Raw genomic sequence first — 18,873 nt, forward strand, 5'->3', positions numbered from 1 at the left:
CCTGCAGAGGCATTGCTGAGATTTCAGTGTGGGAAAATGAAGAAGGCAGTGTGGAGCCAGGCTGGCCACTCGAGGCACCGCTAAGCTCTTACACTCCTCACTTGTCCCTGGGTCTGTATGAGACGGCTCCTGGTTGGGGCTTAACTTGTGAAAGGCATGGATAACCTTGGTACCCATCATGGTCCTCCACCCTTTGTCCACCTGCCCCTCCCTTGGCATGAGGGTTACAGCAGCAGAACCGGAAACAGTCATGTCTGACGTCAGAATGGCGAAACATTTTGAGACCGTTTTCATTGGAGCCGTGGGACCCTCGGAAGTAGCTCTGAGGACGGATGCGTCTAGAAACGGAATCCTACCTAGGTCACGTTGCTCGGTGCTGCAGCCACACGAAACCCTGTCCAAGAGAACACTTGGAGGATGGCCTTCGAGGTCACTCTTCATTCATTTATTTCTCCTGCAGATTTGCCGGCCTCTCCTGTAGGGTCTGGCACCTCAGCCTGAGAACCTCTGCTTGAGTGCGGTTGTTGCCATGGTCTTAGGCACAGCACTAGTTATTTATAAAGCAGTCTTCATGGTTTGAAAGTTGTGCAGGCAGGAGGAGGGGGGGAGGATGGCTTTCCTCCCAGGCTGGTACTGACCTTCACAGTCTCTGATGACCAGGTCAACGGGTAACAGCATTGCCTGTCGCTGATGGTTTGCCACCAGTTCCCCTCCTAGGGCTGCACATGACTGTCGTAGCACAGAAGGCCCCGGTGAGCCCAGCACGTCTTGGGTGCGACCGGCTTGTGACTTCCTGTGTAATCTTGGGGGCTGCATCACTCCACCCTGCACCGCCACATTTGCCTCTGAAGATCCTGTGTGGCCAGCCGAGCTCCACTCTTTGGAGTGGACTGGGGTGGAGCAGAGTTGGGGCTGGGTGTCCTGGATCTCACCGGCCAGCTCTCTGCCAGGGCCACAATCTCCTGCTGGGTCCTCTGCTGCCTGGAGACTGTGGGATAGACTCAGAGCCTGGAGTTACCCATCAGTTAGAAAGTTCCCTTACTGCGAGATTTTTTTTTGTTTGACTTTAGACTCCTTTTCATTATTATTATTATCCATTCATTTTTTGAGAGATTTACAGAGGAGAGACAAAAAGATCTTCCATCCACTGGTTCACTCCCCAAATGGCTGCAACGGCTGGAGTTGAACCCATCTGAAGCCAGGAGCTTCTTCTGGGTTTCCCATGCAGGTGCAGGGTCCCAGCTCTTCTGCTTTCCCAGGCCATAGGCAGGGAGCTGGATGAGAAGAGGAGCAGCTGGAATAAGAACTGGCGCCCACATGAGATCCCGGCGCATGCAAGGCAAGGACTTTAGCCACGAGGCTGCCAGGCCAGGCCTCACTTTGGACTCCAGATCTTCCTTTTTGAAACCTCAGCATTCTTATAAAGTCCTGCAGCTGTGAGATAACTTAGGTGGTTTAAATGCATGTCTCAGAAACCTTTCATTTAAAAATGGCTTCGGGCCCAGCGCAGTGGCCTAGCGGCTAAAGTCCTCAACTTGAACGCGCCGGGATCCCTTATGGATGCCGGTTCTAATCCCGGCTGCTCCACTTCCCATCCAGTCCCCTGCTTGCGGCCTGGGAAAGCAGTCGAGGACGGCCCAAAGCCTTGGGGCCCTGCACCCACATGGGAGACCTGGAAGAAGTTCCTGGATCCTGGCTTCAGATCAGCTCAGTTCCAGCCGTTGTAGCCACTTGGGGAGCGAATCAGCAGACAGAAGATCTTCTCTCTGTCTTTTCCTCTCTCTATATCTGTATATATTTTGATTCCGATAAAAATAAATGAATCTTTTTAAAAAATAGAGACGCAGACGTGAGGGTAGTACCGGAACGCCTGTCTGTCCTCTGCATAGATTCACCTGTTGCTCACATTTTTTCACCATCTGCTTTCTCAGCTAGGTTTGCTTTGTCTGTGAGGACATGAAGGGTTCCACGGAAGTCTCTGTAACGCATCTGAGGGCCAGGCACACGCATCAGGACCCTTGACCCATCCTTACCTGGGCATGCCCTGTGAATAGGCCCTACGCTATGCAGGCGCTGCTCCTGCGGGGGTTTGGGGATGTCATACGATGCTTGTCAAACCCTAGGTTTCACCTGAGCATTCTGTAGCAGGTTCGTGGGGTGCTGGCTCGGGTCAGGGCCCTGACCTGCTTGCATTGGCCATCTCTGTTGTCTCAGCGGCACCCTGTGTGGGTGATGCTCGCCGCTGGGGATGTGAACTCTGACCATCTGCTAGAAGTGGTCTCTGATTCCCCGCCATTCTCTCTTGGCAACTGGTAAGCAGCCCACAGGAAGATGCTCTGAGACCGAACAGGTGTGCTGCTCTTCATCAAGGTTTTTCCTGGATTTAACATCAATGGCTGTTTCTTGCTTGATTCAGTCTTTATCATGATAGTTGTGGATAATTTTCCAGCATTTGTCAGCGATGCTGACTTTATACAGTACCATGGGGGAGTTTCCTCTGTCGTCTGTTTATTACTGGTACAAAGCCCTGATTCCAAATCCTACACACACACACACACACACACACACACTAGTGATTTGTAAAACATTGCCAGGCTTAATATTCTTTCACCCCCAGCTGGCTGCCTGTTCTGGTGACACACCACCATTGCTTTCTGTTTTTGCTTTGGTTGAATGGTTTCATATTCTTTGGCCCAGCAAGGTGCCCCAGGCTCACCTTATGCTTGGCTCACACGCTTGGCTCCCAGTTGTCCCGGCACCTGCCATTTCTGCCACATGTGTTGGTTCCCTGTTCCAAACATGAGGGAATGGGTGCTCTGCCTGCTTACTGCTCCCAGGGGGGCGGTTAGGGGCCTGGTCACTGCTCTCCCACCTGAAGGCAGCTCCTGAGCGCAGAGGCGATAAACCCAACCCTCCCCACTGGGCACACCGTGTGTCTCCAAGTGGTCTCTCAGGGTTCGTTTGTGCTGAGTGCCTTCCAGCTACACTATCATTTCACCTTTAATGGCACCTCTCAGTGGTCAGTGTCCGTTTTCTTGGGGCACAGATCCACCTTAGGGGTCAGTCCTCTGTGTCCTTGCTCGGAAGCCCTATGTTGTGTGTTCCCCCTGCCCTTCCACACCAACCTGAAGAGGAACAGGCTGCTACTACCCATCTTCCGGGCAGTTCTTTAGCCCCTTCTTGCTATGCTTAATGAGCCTGGCATTTCCCCAAGCAGCCTTGCCAGCCCAGCCTTCCTGCTGTCAGAACGCCTTCCTGGGCTGCTGCTGAAATCCCGCTCCCAGCCCGGCTTCCGGAGCTTCCCCCAGCGCCAGAAGGCAGAAGAGCCGTGCTGGGTTCCGAGGCCTCAGCCCTTCAGTGCTGTGGGCTATGGCTGCTGCGGCGCTGACTTACACAGCCCTTCTTCCAGCTGGCACTGTGCAGGGGGCTCAAAAACTCCATGGGAGCTGCTCCTTGTGGAGACTGCCAGGGTTGTGAAGTGCTTTTTTTTTTTTTTTGCATGACAATGAACTTTTATTCTGTTTTTCCACAAACTCTTTGAAGTCCCCTTGTAGCATCCCACAGTCGCCTGCGGCACCCTCACCCCTTGCACCCAATGATGCGCAGTACAGGTGCCCACAGGTGCCCAGGATGGCACGTGCCACTCTGTCATAAGCCCCCACCTCCCTGCACATCCTGTTTTTCTGGCACCACCGAGTTAGGGGATTTCTGTGTGCTCTCAGCACCCATTCAGGGCAGCACAGCGACCCTGAAGGGGCAGGATGCTGGGCACAGTGGTACTGCAGACGGTGCCTTCTGCACTGGCACTGCCAGGAACAGGTCAATGTGAGTCACACACATACCTTCAAGTTTTCTAGTTAACACATTCAAAGATGTCAGAAAAAAATTGCTGATGTTCAATCTAAGGATGTGTTTTATTTTACTCCAATATTTGCAAAGTGTTATCATTTCAACACCTAAACAAGCGGCTGGGGAGCTTTGGGTCCCTGTCTTACAGGAAGTCCTTGAAATCCAGCGTGTCTTGTGTGTATGTAGCACATTTGACAGAAACCAAATGTACATCAGGAGCTCAGCAGGGCAGAGCCAGCGCTGGCTGTGATGGATGTGACGGTCAGGGCCAGTTAGCCACCAGAGGGACCCCACTGTGAGTCCTGCCCTGTTCCCCAGGGCTGCAGGCTGTCTCTCAGCCAGGTCCTGCTCCTCTTGGGGCTCCCAATCCTGCTGCAGGCCCTGCACCCACCCTTCCTGACTCACTCTGTGGCATTGGATCTGCAGCATGTGCATCCGCCAGGGTACAGGAAATGACTCGGGTCTTGGCACGTTCAGTGGAAAGAAGCCAGGACACGCAGCCTCATGCATGCTGCAACGTCATTACACTTTTCTTTTTCTTTCTCTCAAGATTTATTTTTATTAGAAAGGCAGAGTTACAGAGAAAGGGAGAGAGAGAGAGATCTTGCATCTACTAGCTCATTCCCTCGGATGGCTGCAGCAGCCAGGGCTGGACCAAGCTAAAGCCAGGAGCTTCATCTGGGTCTGCCACGTGTCCTACAACCTGGGTCTCTGCTGCTGCTCTCCTGGGTGCCTTAGCCGGGAACTGGATCAGATGGACAGCAACCGAAGGACTGGATTAATATAAAATACAGGGGACAGTGGGAAGGGAGTAGAAGGAGGGAAAGGAGCAGACATCTAGACCTACAAAACTGTAAAACAAAAGAAAGAGAAAACAAATATTTATATATTTTTTTAATTTTATGTTGTTTGGGGTTCCCCCCAAAAACTCCCACCCCCGACAGATTTTCCCCATGTTGCTACAATAGTGTAGTCCTTCATAAGGAGTCATAATTCTGTCAGTCTCTTATTTAAGTGTGCCCCGACATTGCTGGCACAGTGTCAGACAGTCTGGCGTCCCATTGTCCACACATTTCCAACAGTTTCGTTGGGAATCCATCTTTTGTTCGGAAGCAGGGATGCGTGTTGCACTGTACCCCCACATCTGGATATGGTAGACCCCAGTACTCCATCACTATCTATTTCCATAAGTGAGAAGCCATGTATTTATAAGTGCAGCAACCGGGACTCCAACCAGTGCCCTTATGGAATGTTGGCGTTGCAGATGGTGGCTTAATGGATTAACTGCAGTGCTGGTCTCCACAATGCCCTGTGTTTTCTGCAACTCTCCTTAATGTTTTTAACGTCTATCCCTTATATCCAGTAATGGGATATGATGTAGGACATGGGAAGTCAAGAAATGACCCATTTTTATTAGCTCACCACATAGCTGGGGACTTCTCACAGTGCATTGCCCACAGTGGGTGCCCTTCTGGGCTCCCCCTGTCCTCACTGGGACACTCCTACCCCCACAGGACCTGCAGGACCGTAATGACGAGCTGCAGGCTGAGCTGGAAGGCCTGCGGGCACGGCTGCCTGAGAGTCAGCACAGCTCTGCCCAGGGCCCTAGCGGACACCGACGGCGGCTCCCTGGTCGTGGCCCAGCAGGTACGGGCTGGCACTGGGAAGGGATGGGTGTGAGCCTCAGTGGGGGCAACCCTGAGGCCTGCCTGGGGCCCAGCAGGTTCGGCCTGGCACTGGGAAGGGATGGGTGTGAGCCTCAGCAAGGGTAGCCCTGAGGCCTCTCTGGGGCCCAGAGACTGGAGGATCTTACTGATAGGGTAGAAGTGCTGACCTGGGCACCAGCACCTCAAGGGAGGACCATCCCCCCACAGGGGTGTTTCCAAGGAAGATCCAGCAGCCTGACTAGGCACAGGGACAGTCACCTGACCAGGCACAGGAGCAGTCACCTGAAGAGCCAGGAAGAAAGGGAACCAAAGGCAGGCCCACCCCACGCCCCACAAGAAGAAGGGGGCTGGCCTGCCTGCATGTAGGGAGCAGGGTATCAGCCTCCAATGCCATTACCCATGGGGTTGGGACCAGCTCAGATGCCCAGAGGCCACAGGTTGCCTGCTGAAGTGCTCTCAGATCCTTCTAGAAATCAGAACACATCCAGATGTCACAGCCAGCCCTTTTGGGGACCCCACATGCTGGGGGCTGCATGCTCTCTGCTCACTGCCACAGGCACGTGTGAGGTCCTTGGCTCTCCTGCAGGGACGGCCCTTGGGGACCCAACAGAAATCCTTACAGAGAAACCAGAGGGCATTTCTGCTTGTGTCACTAACTTTCTGGGAGCCTGAGGGGAGCCCCACCTGATCTGCTGGTTCCTTTGCTGGAATCGGGCAGCTCCTAAATCCCACAGGCCCACTGGCCAGGAGACTTGCTGGGACCACAAGGAAGGACCAAGCATTGTCTTGATTGGGTCCCACGCCAGGGAGGCCACAGACAGAATTACATCTTCTTGTGTGTTAAAGACCACTTGTTTAGCTAAAGGTGCGTACTGTATACCAACTGTGAGAAAGTCCATCTTAGTTCAGTTTTTGATGATGTTGCTTAGTTGGGCGAGGAGGCCACAAGATGTTGGGGCTCAGCCAGCCTGTGGGTCACTTTGAAATCCCCAGAGAAATGTTGTGTGTGGCCAGGCATGTGGTCCAGCCACAGGGAAGAGTCAGGGTGGGGTAGGGTTCAGGTTTGGGCACATTTAGGGTGCTGTGGGCCTGCAGGGTTAGGGTTCAGGTTCAGGTACATTTCGGGTGCTGTGGGCCTGCAGGCCTCGTGCCAGTGAGTTACCTTGCATGGCAGGTGCAGTTGTCTGATGGGTCACTTCTCTTTCCTGTCTGTCAGCAACTTCTAGACATACTTCTGCAGTTCTGCCTCATTTGTAGGGTGTAATGCCGACAGAAGGGAAGACCCAAATACACAGGGGTCCTGAGACCGAGACCTCACCATAAACTTGTTCACTGCCGGGAAGTGTGTTTCTGGCAGGCTATCTGCGCTCCCCCACCCCCGTTTGTGACATTGCCACCCCGTGGAGAATTGTCTCATTGTGTCTGAGTCTTCTGTGTTCTGGCCAGGTCTTGAGGCACTGATGTCTAGGGAACATGGAGTAACCCCCTCGGCCAACAGAGTACTCAGCCTGCAGGCAGTGCGCCTGGGAGGTCATGCTGTGTTGGTGGGGCGGTGAGAGGACCATGGGGTGGGACCTGTGCTGCTCAGCATCAGGCTGGGAAGGAGCAGTGCACCTGGGAGGTCATGCTGTGTTAGTGGGGCGGTGAGAGGATGTGGGGTGGGACCTGTGTTGCCCAGCGTCAGGCTGGGAAGGGCCCCTGCAGCACCATGGCTGAGACGTACAGCAGCAGTGTGCTTCTGTCTGCAGGCATCCTGTTTGTGGGCGAGTCCACTCCAATGAGTATAGAAACGGAGATCATGATGGAGCAGGTGAAGGAGCACTACCAGGACCTCAGCATCCAGCTGGAGACCAAGGTGACAGGCTGAGGGCCCCGCAGCTCCACCTGTGTCCCCCCCACCCCCGTGTCCATCCCACCTGTGCCACACACCAAGCCTGTGGGGACCGGAGTTTGATGTCTGTCACGGCCTTCTCGGAAGGAGGTGGCACAAGGGTGTGACTCATGATGGAGCGGGAGATGCTGCTCTCCAAGTGTGACTTGGGCACACGCTCAGGGCTGGGCATCCTGGGCAGCACTCTGCTCTCTGGCCAAGGGGAGTCATCACCGGCTTTGCTCTGAGCCAGAGGGACTTGGCGTTTGCCCTCGTAGGAACTCCGTGGTTTCATGGTCAGGCTGCCCCGGCTGATCCCATACTCTGTAGCCTCTGGTGGCTCCTAAGGGCTGCTATCCACAGCCTGCACATATCCCCTTCTGAGTGACAGCAGGGCGGGAGCATCTCCTGCCCTGTGCCACTTTGTTGGGCTCCCTGGGTGAGACAACCAGAAGGTTGCAGAAGAGCCCTGCCTGCCTGTGGCCACATAGTATTCCTTCTATCAGGGACTGCGGCATGCTGAGAGCCAACCCACTGGACTTGCAAACGCCCTGCTTCCCTAGCTCTCCATAGTTGTCCTGCTGTCTGCCTTCCGTTCTACATCTGAACATACATCCCAGGATGTCACGTGACATCTTGGTCATACCAGGCCATCATGATGCTTTGTTCACAACACTGTCCCCTCCTGCAGACCCTGGCCCCTGTTGAGCCATCGCATCTGTCAGCTCAGCATTGTGCTTGTAGTTTAGCTGCATTGTGTTTTTAGGTCCCTCTGATTAGCGTTGCTTGTGATTGTCATTTTAGGTCAACTACTATGAGAGGGAAGTGGAGACCATGAAGAGGAACTTCGAGAAGGAGAGGAAAGAGGTGGAGCTGGCGCACCAGCAGGAGATCAGCGCGTTGGAGGAACAGAGGGCGGACCTGGAGGCGCTGCAGGCCAAGGCGCAGGAGGTCATCCAGGGCCTGCAGGAGCAGCTGCGGGACGTGGCCCGCACCCCTGAGCCCACGCAGGCGGGGCTGGGGCCGTGCTGCGCCCAGGCACTCTCGGGCCTGGCCCTGCGCCTGGAGGAGGAGCTGCGCCTTCGGCACCAGGACCAGCTGCAGCAGATGAGGTCTGGGCTTCTTGCCAAGAAATCAGGCTTGGGTGACGTCCCTGAGGTTGCAGGACCTACTGACAGGGTGGTTTCTGTCTGGGCAGATGGATGGGTGTGGAAATTACAGCTCATTGTATAGGCATTTCTGCTTTAACTTTAAATGAATCGCTAAATACAGTGTGTCCCATTAAGCAGTTTGCAACCAGGATTTTTTTTTTTTTAAAGAGTATTTATTTGAAAGGGTTACAGAGAGAAAGAGATTCCAGCCATGGTTCAGTTCTCACATGGGCTGGGCCAGGCTGAGGGCAGTTTCAGAAAAGGACAAGCCCCTCCGGGACCCTGCAGAGCCTCCTATGTCTCCCCTGGCCACGCTCGGCAGCGGAGCTGCAAGGCAGGTGACATGGCAGCCTTCCTCCCCTCCCTGGAAACAGGGAGTTAGGCCTAGCCCCAGGGCCTGGGCCCAAGGTCACTGTTAAACCATATGTTTGTCTTATTTTTCTCTTAATCCCCAGGGCATGCAATAAGGGGCTAAACCCCACCAGACCCAACAGGGACCCACATCTCCGGGTTCATGTGCATGCTGAGCCACTTGCTCACTCCCCAGCAGACCACCCCGGGCCCTAAGGCATAGGCTTCTTGCTGAATCCAGCTGGGCTCGCAGTCACCCCTCTGCATGGAGGAGCAGCCCCTCCAGCCCCATCCCACCTGCCCTGGCCACAGCAGACAGCACCTGAGCGTGGGGCTCCTGCCCAGCCCTGACGTGACTCTCCGGGGCCCCCCACCCAGCAGCATCTAGGGTTTTTAAGAGCAGTTGGGGCTGTGGGTGAGCCTGCTGTTTCATCCTTAGGCTCTCTGCAGTGATGGGCGTATCCTGCGTCTGGCTCCGCTCTGCCAGCCAATCTCCGCTTTCGAGCACCTTGAATGTGGCCAGTGCAACTCAAGGCCTGGATTTTAACTCCTGGCGATTGTAACTCCCTTACATTGACGCAGTTACCTAGGGCAAGTGTCTTGCTAGGGTACCTTGTGTTTATAGGAACCCTGGAGGTAGGTCCCCAGTTGCAGGGTGTGGGGACTGAGGCTCTGGAAGGAACAAGTGAAGTGGGATGAAAACACGGCAGCCGGGGTTGAGGGGAGAACGAACCAGGGAGGCCTGCACCCCAAGAGGAAGGGTCTGAGGCTCCAAGCTGGCAGAGCCTGTGATGGGTGCCACCTTGTTCCTCAGGAAGGAGGCAGAGCTGGAGCTGAGCCAGAAGCTGTCGTGGCTAGAGGCGGAGCATGCTGCGCACTGTGAGAACCTGGCCCTGCAGCAGCGGCGTGAGAGGGCGCAGCTGCTGCAGGCGCACGAGCTGCAGGTGCAGGCCCTGACGACACAGCTGGAGCTGCAGAGGGAGCAGCAGGAAGGCAGGGAGCAGGAGATCCGCACACGCTGCCACAAGCAGCAGCTGAAGCTGCGGGAGACGACGAGCGAAGAGCAGGCGCAGATCTGCAAGGCATTTGCCCTTGAAAAGGAGAAGTTGGAGCTCACCTACAGGCAGCAAGTGCAACAGCTCACCCGCCAGGTGGAGGCACTACAGGCCCTGCTGCAGGGGAGGCTGTCGGCAGCAGGGCGAGAACAGGAGGGTGCACCTAGCCCTGCAGCCCCGTGTCTGGGTGGTGTGGAGCGGCCGCCTGCTCAGCCGGAACTGGGCGCTGATGGAGAGACAGAGGAGCCCGCAGGAGAAGGGCCTGGCCACTCTTGCTGTGCGGACACTGTACAGAGTCCAGCTGCAGCCCCCATCCTGGCATCCAGAGGGCCCTCAGAGAGCATCGGCTACAGTGAGAACCAAGGTGGGCTGCTCAATGCCAAGGAAGGGGCTTCTGTTCCCCCGGATGGGGCGTCATGCGTGCAGTCATGTGCGATGGACAAGCGAGGCAACCTGGAGGACCCAGTGCCTCCTGACAGGGCCCCAGAGAGCCTGAGCGGGCCTGCAGGCCTGGAGCCACCCTGCCCAGGAGCAGAGGCCAATGACTTAGCAGCTTCATCCCGGATGACGGAGCCGCAGCTGAGCGGTCAGGTCGAGAGGATGAGAACCGCTTTGGAAGAGGCAGCCCCAGGAGGGTGTCCCGGACAGGCCAGGGACAGCAACGGGGCCCTGGACCCTGCACACCAGCCTCCCAAGAGGGCAGCCACGAGGGAGCCATCCTTCTCCCACGCTGGGCTCCCAGATGGACAGGAGCAGCTTGCCATGCTGGGACAGACAGAGGCCGAAGGCACGCCAGAGAGAGAGAAGAGTGACGTGCAAGCCAAACTTGTGCAGCTGGAAGGGATCGTCTGTGCACTTGAGACAGCAGTGGCTTCTAGAGATGCTGAAAGGTTTGTTTTTCATGCACACTGAGCAGTCTGACACGAAACCTCCGGCTTGAGTCGGTCACCAGTGCCTGTTCCACTGGCAGGGCTGTGTGGGCACTGTGAGCCCAGCCCTGCTCTGGCCTCCCGGTCCCTGGGCACCCAGCTTGGCAGGCACTGGTGTCTGGGAACAAGGGCTTGACATTTAGAGCCACAACCTTCACCCTGGGTGCCTAAGGAACCCTCCTCCCCTCCTCTGGCTGGGTTTGAGAAAGGTGGGCTTAAAGGGCTGCAACCCAGCGCTGTCTCGGCCAGACAGGCCCCTGTCCTGGTGTAGGAGGAGGTTAGCAATAGGGGCAGACATGTTTGGAAGGGGCCTCCATGCTGCCCGGCCCTGGGTAGGCACCACTGAGTGGGCTGGGGTGAGGAGGAGCTGCTGAGTGCCCCTGGGGGAAGCGTGTCCCTTGGGTAGGAGCCCAAGGAGTTCCTTCTGGGCCAGCTGTTGAGAGCACCTGAAGGAGTCTCCCGGGCTCAGCATCTGGACCCCTGCCTCCCTCCCCCCACCGGCCCGGGATCCAGCCCTGGTTCCAGTGCTTGCTAGTGGTCCCTTGGCCAGGATTCGCAGCTGGTCCTCTAGATCCATGGCACCACCATGTGTGCGGTCCCGTGCAGAACTTGGGTCAGCCTCACAGGATCTTGAAGGCCATGATGAGGGTTTTGGCCTTGGTCATGACAGGGGAGCCCAGGGAGTGGCTGTGAAGAATCCAGGCCTCCCGGCGAGAGGACATCATGGTTCTCAGTGCAGACGCTGCTGCTGGTATGCTGAGTCCTTGGGGACCATGCAGTCATTAGGATATTTTACTGCCAAGTGCCACGGTGTGGTGTTTGTAGGGACAGTGTGACCTCCTCCCGCAACCCAGGGAAGCTGACTGTAACATGTTCACCTCCCGAGCTGTTTTCATGGTTTCCTGTGGGCCATTGGCCTCCTGATGCAGCCAGGGGTAGGCTGCGCATTTATGAACACACCTCTGCGTATCTGTTGAGCTGGAAGACAGTCCCCACATTCCTGCTGTGGGTTGGCAGTCACGTCTTCTAACCACAGTGAAATATGCAGAGTAGAACACTGATCCCCACAGCCACTTGTAAGTATGAATAGGTACCATGAGCGTCCACAGTGCTGTGCAGAGACCACCGTCTGCTGGCCTGGTCTTTCCGTCATCCTGAGTGGAAAGTACCCCTTAAACATGAACTTTGCTCGGGTTTGGCCTCAACGTGGTCAGGGTTGTTGGTCTGTGGGTTCCCTTCCCTTGTGGTGTCTTTGGATCTGATATTGGGAAGAGCTGCTTTTTCTTGGACCCTTTGGTCAGCCTCCTCAGGAAAGTGCCCTGCTTCTGGCTTTTGTTAAGAGACTGCGTTTTCTTTGTGTGTCTGCTGAGTCGCCCTGTATCTTGCCGAGTCAGGGTAGGACTGAGTCCTGGGAGTTTAGAGTCTGACCATGTCAAGAAGTCAAGGCCATTGTGCAGAAAGGGCCTGGCCCTCCTGCTCATGCTCCAGGATCAGGAGCCAGCGGGAGACTGTCAGCGAGCTCCGTGCACTGATCCCACGTCCTTCTCAACCCACACCCGAGCAGGCTCGGCTCCCCTCCTTGCCTACCTTCCCTGTAGGGAACGTGTTCCTTCTTTTGACCCTAGCTGTTAGCAGATGGTGCTGGAGTGAATTTCTTCAAATTTATGTTTGTCTGAAAAATGTCTTGGGACTTATTTATCTAAAAGGCAGAGTGAGAGACAGACAGAGATCCCCAAATGGCCACCACATCCAAGTCTGGGTCAGGTCCAAACCAGGAGCTACCTGCTCTGTCCTGGTCTCCCACAAGCGTAGCAGGGTCCCCAAGTCACCATGGCATCACATGCTGTCTTCCCAGGCACATTAGCAGAGAACAGAATCCGAAGTGGAGCAGCTGGACCTGGAATCAGTGTTCCCATGCAAGATGCTGAGGTGCAGGTGCAAGTTTAACCTGCTGCGCCATGGTGCTGGCCCCGCTTTCGTTCTGTTTAATTTATGCTTAGAGGGTTACAGACATAAGGAAAATGAACACGACTACCAGTCGGGTTCTGTGGCATGGATTACAACACGTGAGTGAGGGCATTGCAAGGAGAGGCCGTGCTGTGGTCTCACGGTTTTGCCTGGTTTGTGCTATCTGTGGGGCAGCCCTTAGTCTGGGCTCCCTGATGCCAGCTATTGTTGCCTGACTTCGCTTGCAGCTGTGCGGCTGCACCGTGGGTTGTTCCTTCTGCTGTTGACGGTGTTGGGTAGTTGTAGCTCCCGGCTGTGTGACTGCACCATGGGTTGTTCCTTCTGCTGTTGATGGAGTTGGGTAGTTGTAGCTCCTGGCTGTGTGACTGCACCATGGGTTGTTCCTTCTGCTGTTGATGGAGTTGGGTAGTCGTAGCTCCTGGCTGTGTGACTGCACCACGGGTTGTTCCTTCTGCTGTTGATGGAGTTGGGTAGTTGTAGCTCCTGGCTGTGTGACTGCACCATGGGCTGTTCCTTCTGCTGTTGATGGAGTTGGGTAGTTGTAGCTCCTGGCTGTCAGATAGAGTGCTGTGATAGAAGCTCTTGGAGAGCCACATGCCAAGCAATGCTCCTGTCGACCACGGCCCATGACGCCATCGCCATCTCGGCTTCAGCTGCTACTAGGGCAGAGTGGTCCCACAGCCAAGTGGCACTTTGTGTCGAGGCTGTTCTACTTCTGATCCAGCTTCCTGCGAATGTATCCTGGGAGGCTCAAGTGCCCAGTCATGGTCGGTACTTGGATGCAGTGCCTGGCTCCAGCCTGATCTAACGTCAGCTATACAGCATTCAAGAAGTCAGTCTCTCTCTCTCTCTCTCTCTCTCTCTCTCTTTCCTCACTCCCTATTCTGGCTTTCAAGGAGATTAAAAGCATTCAACTTCTAAAAACTCTTTGGAGCCAGCACTGTGGCAACTTGGGCTACTGCCCACAGTGTTGGTACCCCATTGGCACTGGTTAGAGTCTTGCCTGCTCCACTTCCTGTCCAGCTCCCTGCTGCCTGGGAAAGCAGTGGAAGATGGCCCAAGTACTTGGGGCCTTGCATCCGCTAGAAACTGGATGAAGCTCCTGGCTTCCTGCTACTCGTTGGTCTGCCCTAACCACTGTAACCATTTAAGGAGTGAACCCGTAGGTGCAAGAGTTTCTCTCTCTCTCTCTCTCTCTCTCTCTCTCTCTCTCTCTCTCTCTCTCCTTCACTTTCTGTAACCCTGCGTTTGACATAGGTAATCTTTGAAAAGCAGTATCATTGGGCCACTTTTTCTGTGTAGCACTCTAGTCCTGAATGACCCTTTTGGGAAGCATAGAGCATTCCCTGACTGCCAGAGCAGCGAGATTTCCAGTTGATTTCCTGTCAGTTTCCAGTTGGCGACAGTGTGTGTGTGAGTTGTTCATCAGTTGAGGATCGGTGGTGCTTGGAGTGGTGCTGCGGGCAGACATGGCACCCCGGGGCTCACGCTCCCACCTGTCCCACAGGAGGGGAACTCCCCTCACAGGAGATGTCCCCCTGGCCTCGAGGGTCTCCACACATAGACCAGTGCTTCCCACGTGCTTCTCTCGGGTTTGACGGTCGGGTGCGGGGCAGGGGCGCACTGGAGGAGAATATGCATCTCTGAGCTGTGTGCAGGAGCTTGCCTGCTGGGGACAGTGTCCCTCACACACAGCCCTGGGCTGGAACTGGGGCATGCACCTGGTCAGGGAGCTGTGGGCTCCAAGTGAAGGACTCCAGTGTGCCCAGGGCACTAGTGCATTGCTGATGGCCTAGACCAAGGTCTGTCTGCCGCAGCCTGACTGCACACGCAGAGTGTGTGAGTCCTGTGTCCTCCGAGAGCAGGGGCATGGGGACTGCTCAGTTCCAGCACTTCCTGCCAGAGAGCCTGGACCCCTGACTGCAACCAGTGGGCACTTCCTCCAGGGCTCACCCCTCTGTTTTCTGTTTTTTTTTCTCCCACACAGAATCGAGTTTCAGAGGCTGTCTGAAGAAAACGTGTTATTGAAGAAGGAGCTGGGAAGGGTTCGGCAGGAGCTTGAAGCTGCCGAGAACGCAAGTGATGCATACAGGTGGGCAGCTGCTGCCAGAAGAGTGAGCTGGGAGGGGCTGGCACAGGGCAGCCGGGGCATGCGCAGAGCTGCTGGGTCTGGCATAGAGCAGCCGGGGCAGGCGCAGAGCAGCCAAGGCCGGCTCTCCACTCAGCCTGCCCTCAGGAGAGTGAGCCTGGGAGGGGCAGGCACAGAGCAGCCTGCACCATGGAGTCTGGCTTGGGTGAGGCCTGTGGCCTCCTGAACAGGCCTGGGGCGCTTGGCCGCCCTCCAGCGAATGCACCCCAAGAACCACATCAGCTGCATTTCTCTGTGTGGATCAGTGCTGGCTTATTAATCAGTGACCCGGAGCCGGAAGGGGGGCTGTAGGGGTGCATCCGTCAGGCAGTGAGGGAGGACATGTGCTGCGGGAGCTGGCCCACCGGCTGCCACCACCATGGCCACCTCCAGGACCATACATCAGGATGCCCTTTGCCATTGGCTGCTGGAGACAGGGTCTTCACTGGTCGAGTTTTCCTGGAGCCCCGTGGGCATGCCCTACAACTGCATGTCAGCAGTCCCAAATCCTGTGAGTTGAATTACTCTCGGCTCGGGTCTGCCTCTGGGACCCCTGAGATCACCGACCTCAGCAGGTGTGAACTGCGTGTCTGTGCCGACACGGGGGTGGCACCGTGACCGTCTGCAAATGTGGCCAGAGTCGCAGTGCCAACTCTCCGTTTTGGAGATTGAGGATGGGCTCGCCCTCATCACGGCCATCAGAGCTGTGACCAAGAGAAGACCGGTGTCTGAAGGGGACTCACCTCTGGTGTGCTTCTTCAATAGGAAAGAAATAGGAGTTCTGAAGAGAGACAAGGAGGAGGCCTGCGCTGCAGTGGAGGAGCTGAGCAAACAGGTCAGGTACTGATGCGTGGCAAAAGGCTCGTGTGTGTGTGTGTGTGTGTGTGTGTGTGTGTGTGTATGTGTATACATCTGAGGATACGTGGTCACTGCCTGACTCAGTGACTGCACAGTCATGTGCAAGCACAGCTGCACAGGACACATATGCATGGCATGTACACACGTTTGTGCATGTGTGATGTCATCTGTGTACCTGAGTGTCATGGCACGTGTGTGGCTTGCATGCAGACGTCCATGGGTACACACATGATGTCATGCGTGCGCACACACAGCTGAGCCCCCGAGCACAGCGGAGCATGGGAAAGGTGCTGCTGGTTCTGTCTCATTCTGCTCTTACAACTGTCTGGGTTGTAATCATTTCCATGCTGTCTTATTTACTGAAGACACGTATAAGAGAATCAACTTAGTTGATCCCCAAAGTGAAAGACCCTGGTCACAACCATTTCAGGGTTCCCTTATTAAGCTCACAAAACCACCATGCTAAGACTGCTGAGAACACACCTAAAAACACCCCAAGAGCTGCCGAGCCCCAAAATCCCAGCTCACAGAAATAAAGCAAGGTAGAAGGAATGTGACTTCCTCACCCCATATTCCTGTATTCAGTGTCGCCATGCAAGTGTGAGGGGCACTCTTTTCCTTTAGACTGATTGTATGTATTCATCTGTCGGAAAGGCAAAGTTACGGAGAGAGGAGATCTTCCGTCTGCTGGCTCACTCCCTGAATGGCTGTCATGGCCCCAGCTGGGGCAGGCCAAAGCCAGGAGCCTCTGGGTCTCCCACATGGGTGCAGAAGCCCAGACACCACTGCTTTCCCAGGCCGTTAGCAGGGAGCTCGATCAGATGCAGAGCAGCTGGGACTCAAGCAAGCACCCGTATGGGATCCTGACACCACAGGTTGAGCAAGACTTAACCTGAATTCTTCCTTTTCTTGTATCTGGAAATTTTGTGTGTCAAGTTTAGATAATTTTCTCCCCTAACTGGCTTAGGGTCTGGAGGAAGTGACTGGGTGGGGGTTAGTGGCGGCCATGGCCTTGACCTCTTCTTTCTTCTGGGCAGTGCAGCAGTCCCAAGGTTGCGCGCAGCCATCCCCACTGTGGGGTGGCAAACACTACCAGCTACAGACACCCACGCGGGTCTGTGGCTTTGCCCAGAGACCTGGGAACTGCTTTCAGCTTAGAAACTTTTCTATTTTCATATCTGTATCTTTACCTGTTTTGCTGCAGGGTCAGAAATACGAAGATGAACTCTCCCAGCTCCACAGCAGGGTCCTGCAGCTGGAGGAGGGTGCTTCTGCCCACCACACCTGGAGGGACAAGAACCACGTCACTGTCGCACTGCTGACTCAAGGGCTGGAGGAGGCAGGCGAGCGCGAGGGGCAGCAGGTGCAGGTCCAGGCAGCATCATTCACACTCCAAGGGCATGGCAGGGGAGATGCGCAGCTCAAAGCAGCCTGGGCTGAGGTGCTGGAAGGAAGCAGCCCTGGATGGGCCACAAGGGAGTGTGAAGCTGGCCTGGGGAGTGGGCAGGCTTCAGCAGCAAGTCCCCAGGGGCTGGAAAGATAGCGTCGCAGTTCAGAGTGTCTGTGAGCCTCAGGGGAATTTTATCCAAGAAGTTGTGGCGACAGCAGCTGGGGTCGTCCCGTGGCACTTCTGCTCAACAATCAAGTGGTGTTGGAATGAACTGGGCATGGCCCATGAAAACCCAGCTTTAGTTTACTACAGGGGAAGAAGGCCCAGGCTGAGACCAGGAGCAGAGCGAGGCCGACACCCTGTGCCTGGCCTTCAGATGTCATCTTAGAACTAGTACGTGTGCAGGAACAAGGGCCAGGGGAGTCTCCAGCCACGAGGACCCTGCAGAATTAAAACTGCGTCATTAAAAACGTTTCTGTCATTGTCTGAGGTTTCCACATTGAACATGTATCAGATGGCTTAGGGATGTCTTGTGTTTCTGAAACAGGGTGAACAGATCCAAAAACTTGAACTTGAACGCATGAATCAGGAGTGTCAGCGCCTGCGATTGTCACAGTCGGAGCTGACGGAGACCTTGGAAGAAAGTCAGCCACAGGTGGGTGTGCACGCTGGCTGCGGGCGTTGAGCCGAGGCCTGGCCGGATGGGGTTGGAGGGACGGCCACCCTGGGCTGACGGCACTGCCAGTCGCTGAACCCATCTGATGACACTTCCCTGCCGTGTGAGAGCTTGAGTTCCTCTCCAGTGCAGGGGCAGCAGCTGAGCAGAGAACCCCCAGGAGTCACAGGGTGGCCTCTGAGGGAGGAAGAGGGTGCCAGCACGAGGGTGGCATGATGCCTGCACTCTGCCTCACACCCACACACCTGCTGGCTGTGCAGGGTCAGGTCTGGGCAGCCAAGCACCTCACAGCCCTGGATACCAGGCACACACAGGGCAAAGCAGAGCAGGGACTCAGCTGGGAAGCTGGTTCCTCCCCAGGAGCAGGCGCTGATGGAGCATGAGGAGAGCATACAGGTGACTGGGCGAGCCCCAAGGACCCCATGCAGGTCTGCTGTGGTGTGTACCGGCCTGGCCTGGGTTGCCGGCTGGCCTGGGTCACCTGCTGGCTGACCCTGGGTTGCTGGCTGGCTGACCCTGGGTCGCTGGCTGGCTGACCCTGGGTCGCTGGCTGGCTGACCCTAGGTTGCTGGCTGGCTGACCCTGGGTCGCTGGCTGGCCTAGGTCACTTGCTGGCTGGCCTGGGTGACTTGCTGGCTGACCCTGGGTCGCTGTCTGGCCTGGATCACTTGCTGGCTGACCCTGGGTCGCTTTTGCTGGCTGGCCTGGGTCACCTGCTGAGTCTCTGCCTGTGAGGCCACTCACCTGAGGCTGGGCCCGCCCTGGACTCCCTGCCCTGGCTTGCTGAGACTGCAAAGGAGTCGGCCCGGATGGGAGACCCTGCGGCTTCAGACATGCCGGGGCTGCTCCCTGGAAGAGGTGCTTGCCCAGCAGCACCTCTGAGGGTCAGGGGTTCTCGTCTTCATTTTTAAGACTGAAAGGAATGTTGGAAAAATGTCCCTTACCTACAACCTCCCCCAACCACCCTCTGTTTTGAGGGCG

The 18,873-nt window shown here is 56.0% G+C and overlaps 1 protein-coding gene across 1 annotated transcript in view; it reads left to right on the forward strand.

The window, feature by feature from the left end:
- The window catches only part of NINL (ninein like), a 73,051-nt gene that overhangs the window by 48,516 nt on the left and 5,662 nt on the right, over nucleotides 1–18,873 (forward strand). The window contains exons 14-21 of the mRNA XM_058679902.1: nucleotides 5,364–5,496; nucleotides 7,265–7,371; nucleotides 8,191–8,498; nucleotides 9,703–10,833; nucleotides 14,828–14,932; nucleotides 15,734–15,803; nucleotides 17,031–17,189; nucleotides 17,764–17,875. Coding sequence (XP_058535885.1) covers nucleotides 5,364–5,496; nucleotides 7,265–7,371; nucleotides 8,191–8,498; nucleotides 9,703–10,833; nucleotides 14,828–14,932; nucleotides 15,734–15,803; nucleotides 17,031–17,189; nucleotides 17,764–17,875 — 2,125 coding nt within the window. The remainder of the gene's footprint in view (nucleotides 1–5,363; nucleotides 5,497–7,264; nucleotides 7,372–8,190; nucleotides 8,499–9,702; nucleotides 10,834–14,827; nucleotides 14,933–15,733; nucleotides 15,804–17,030; nucleotides 17,190–17,763; nucleotides 17,876–18,873) is intronic.

Source organism: Ochotona princeps, chromosome 22, assembly GCF_030435755.1.
Source record: "Ochotona princeps isolate mOchPri1 chromosome 22, mOchPri1.hap1, whole genome shotgun sequence".
Classification (NCBI taxonomy): Eukaryota; Metazoa; Chordata; class Mammalia; order Lagomorpha; family Ochotonidae; genus Ochotona; species Ochotona princeps.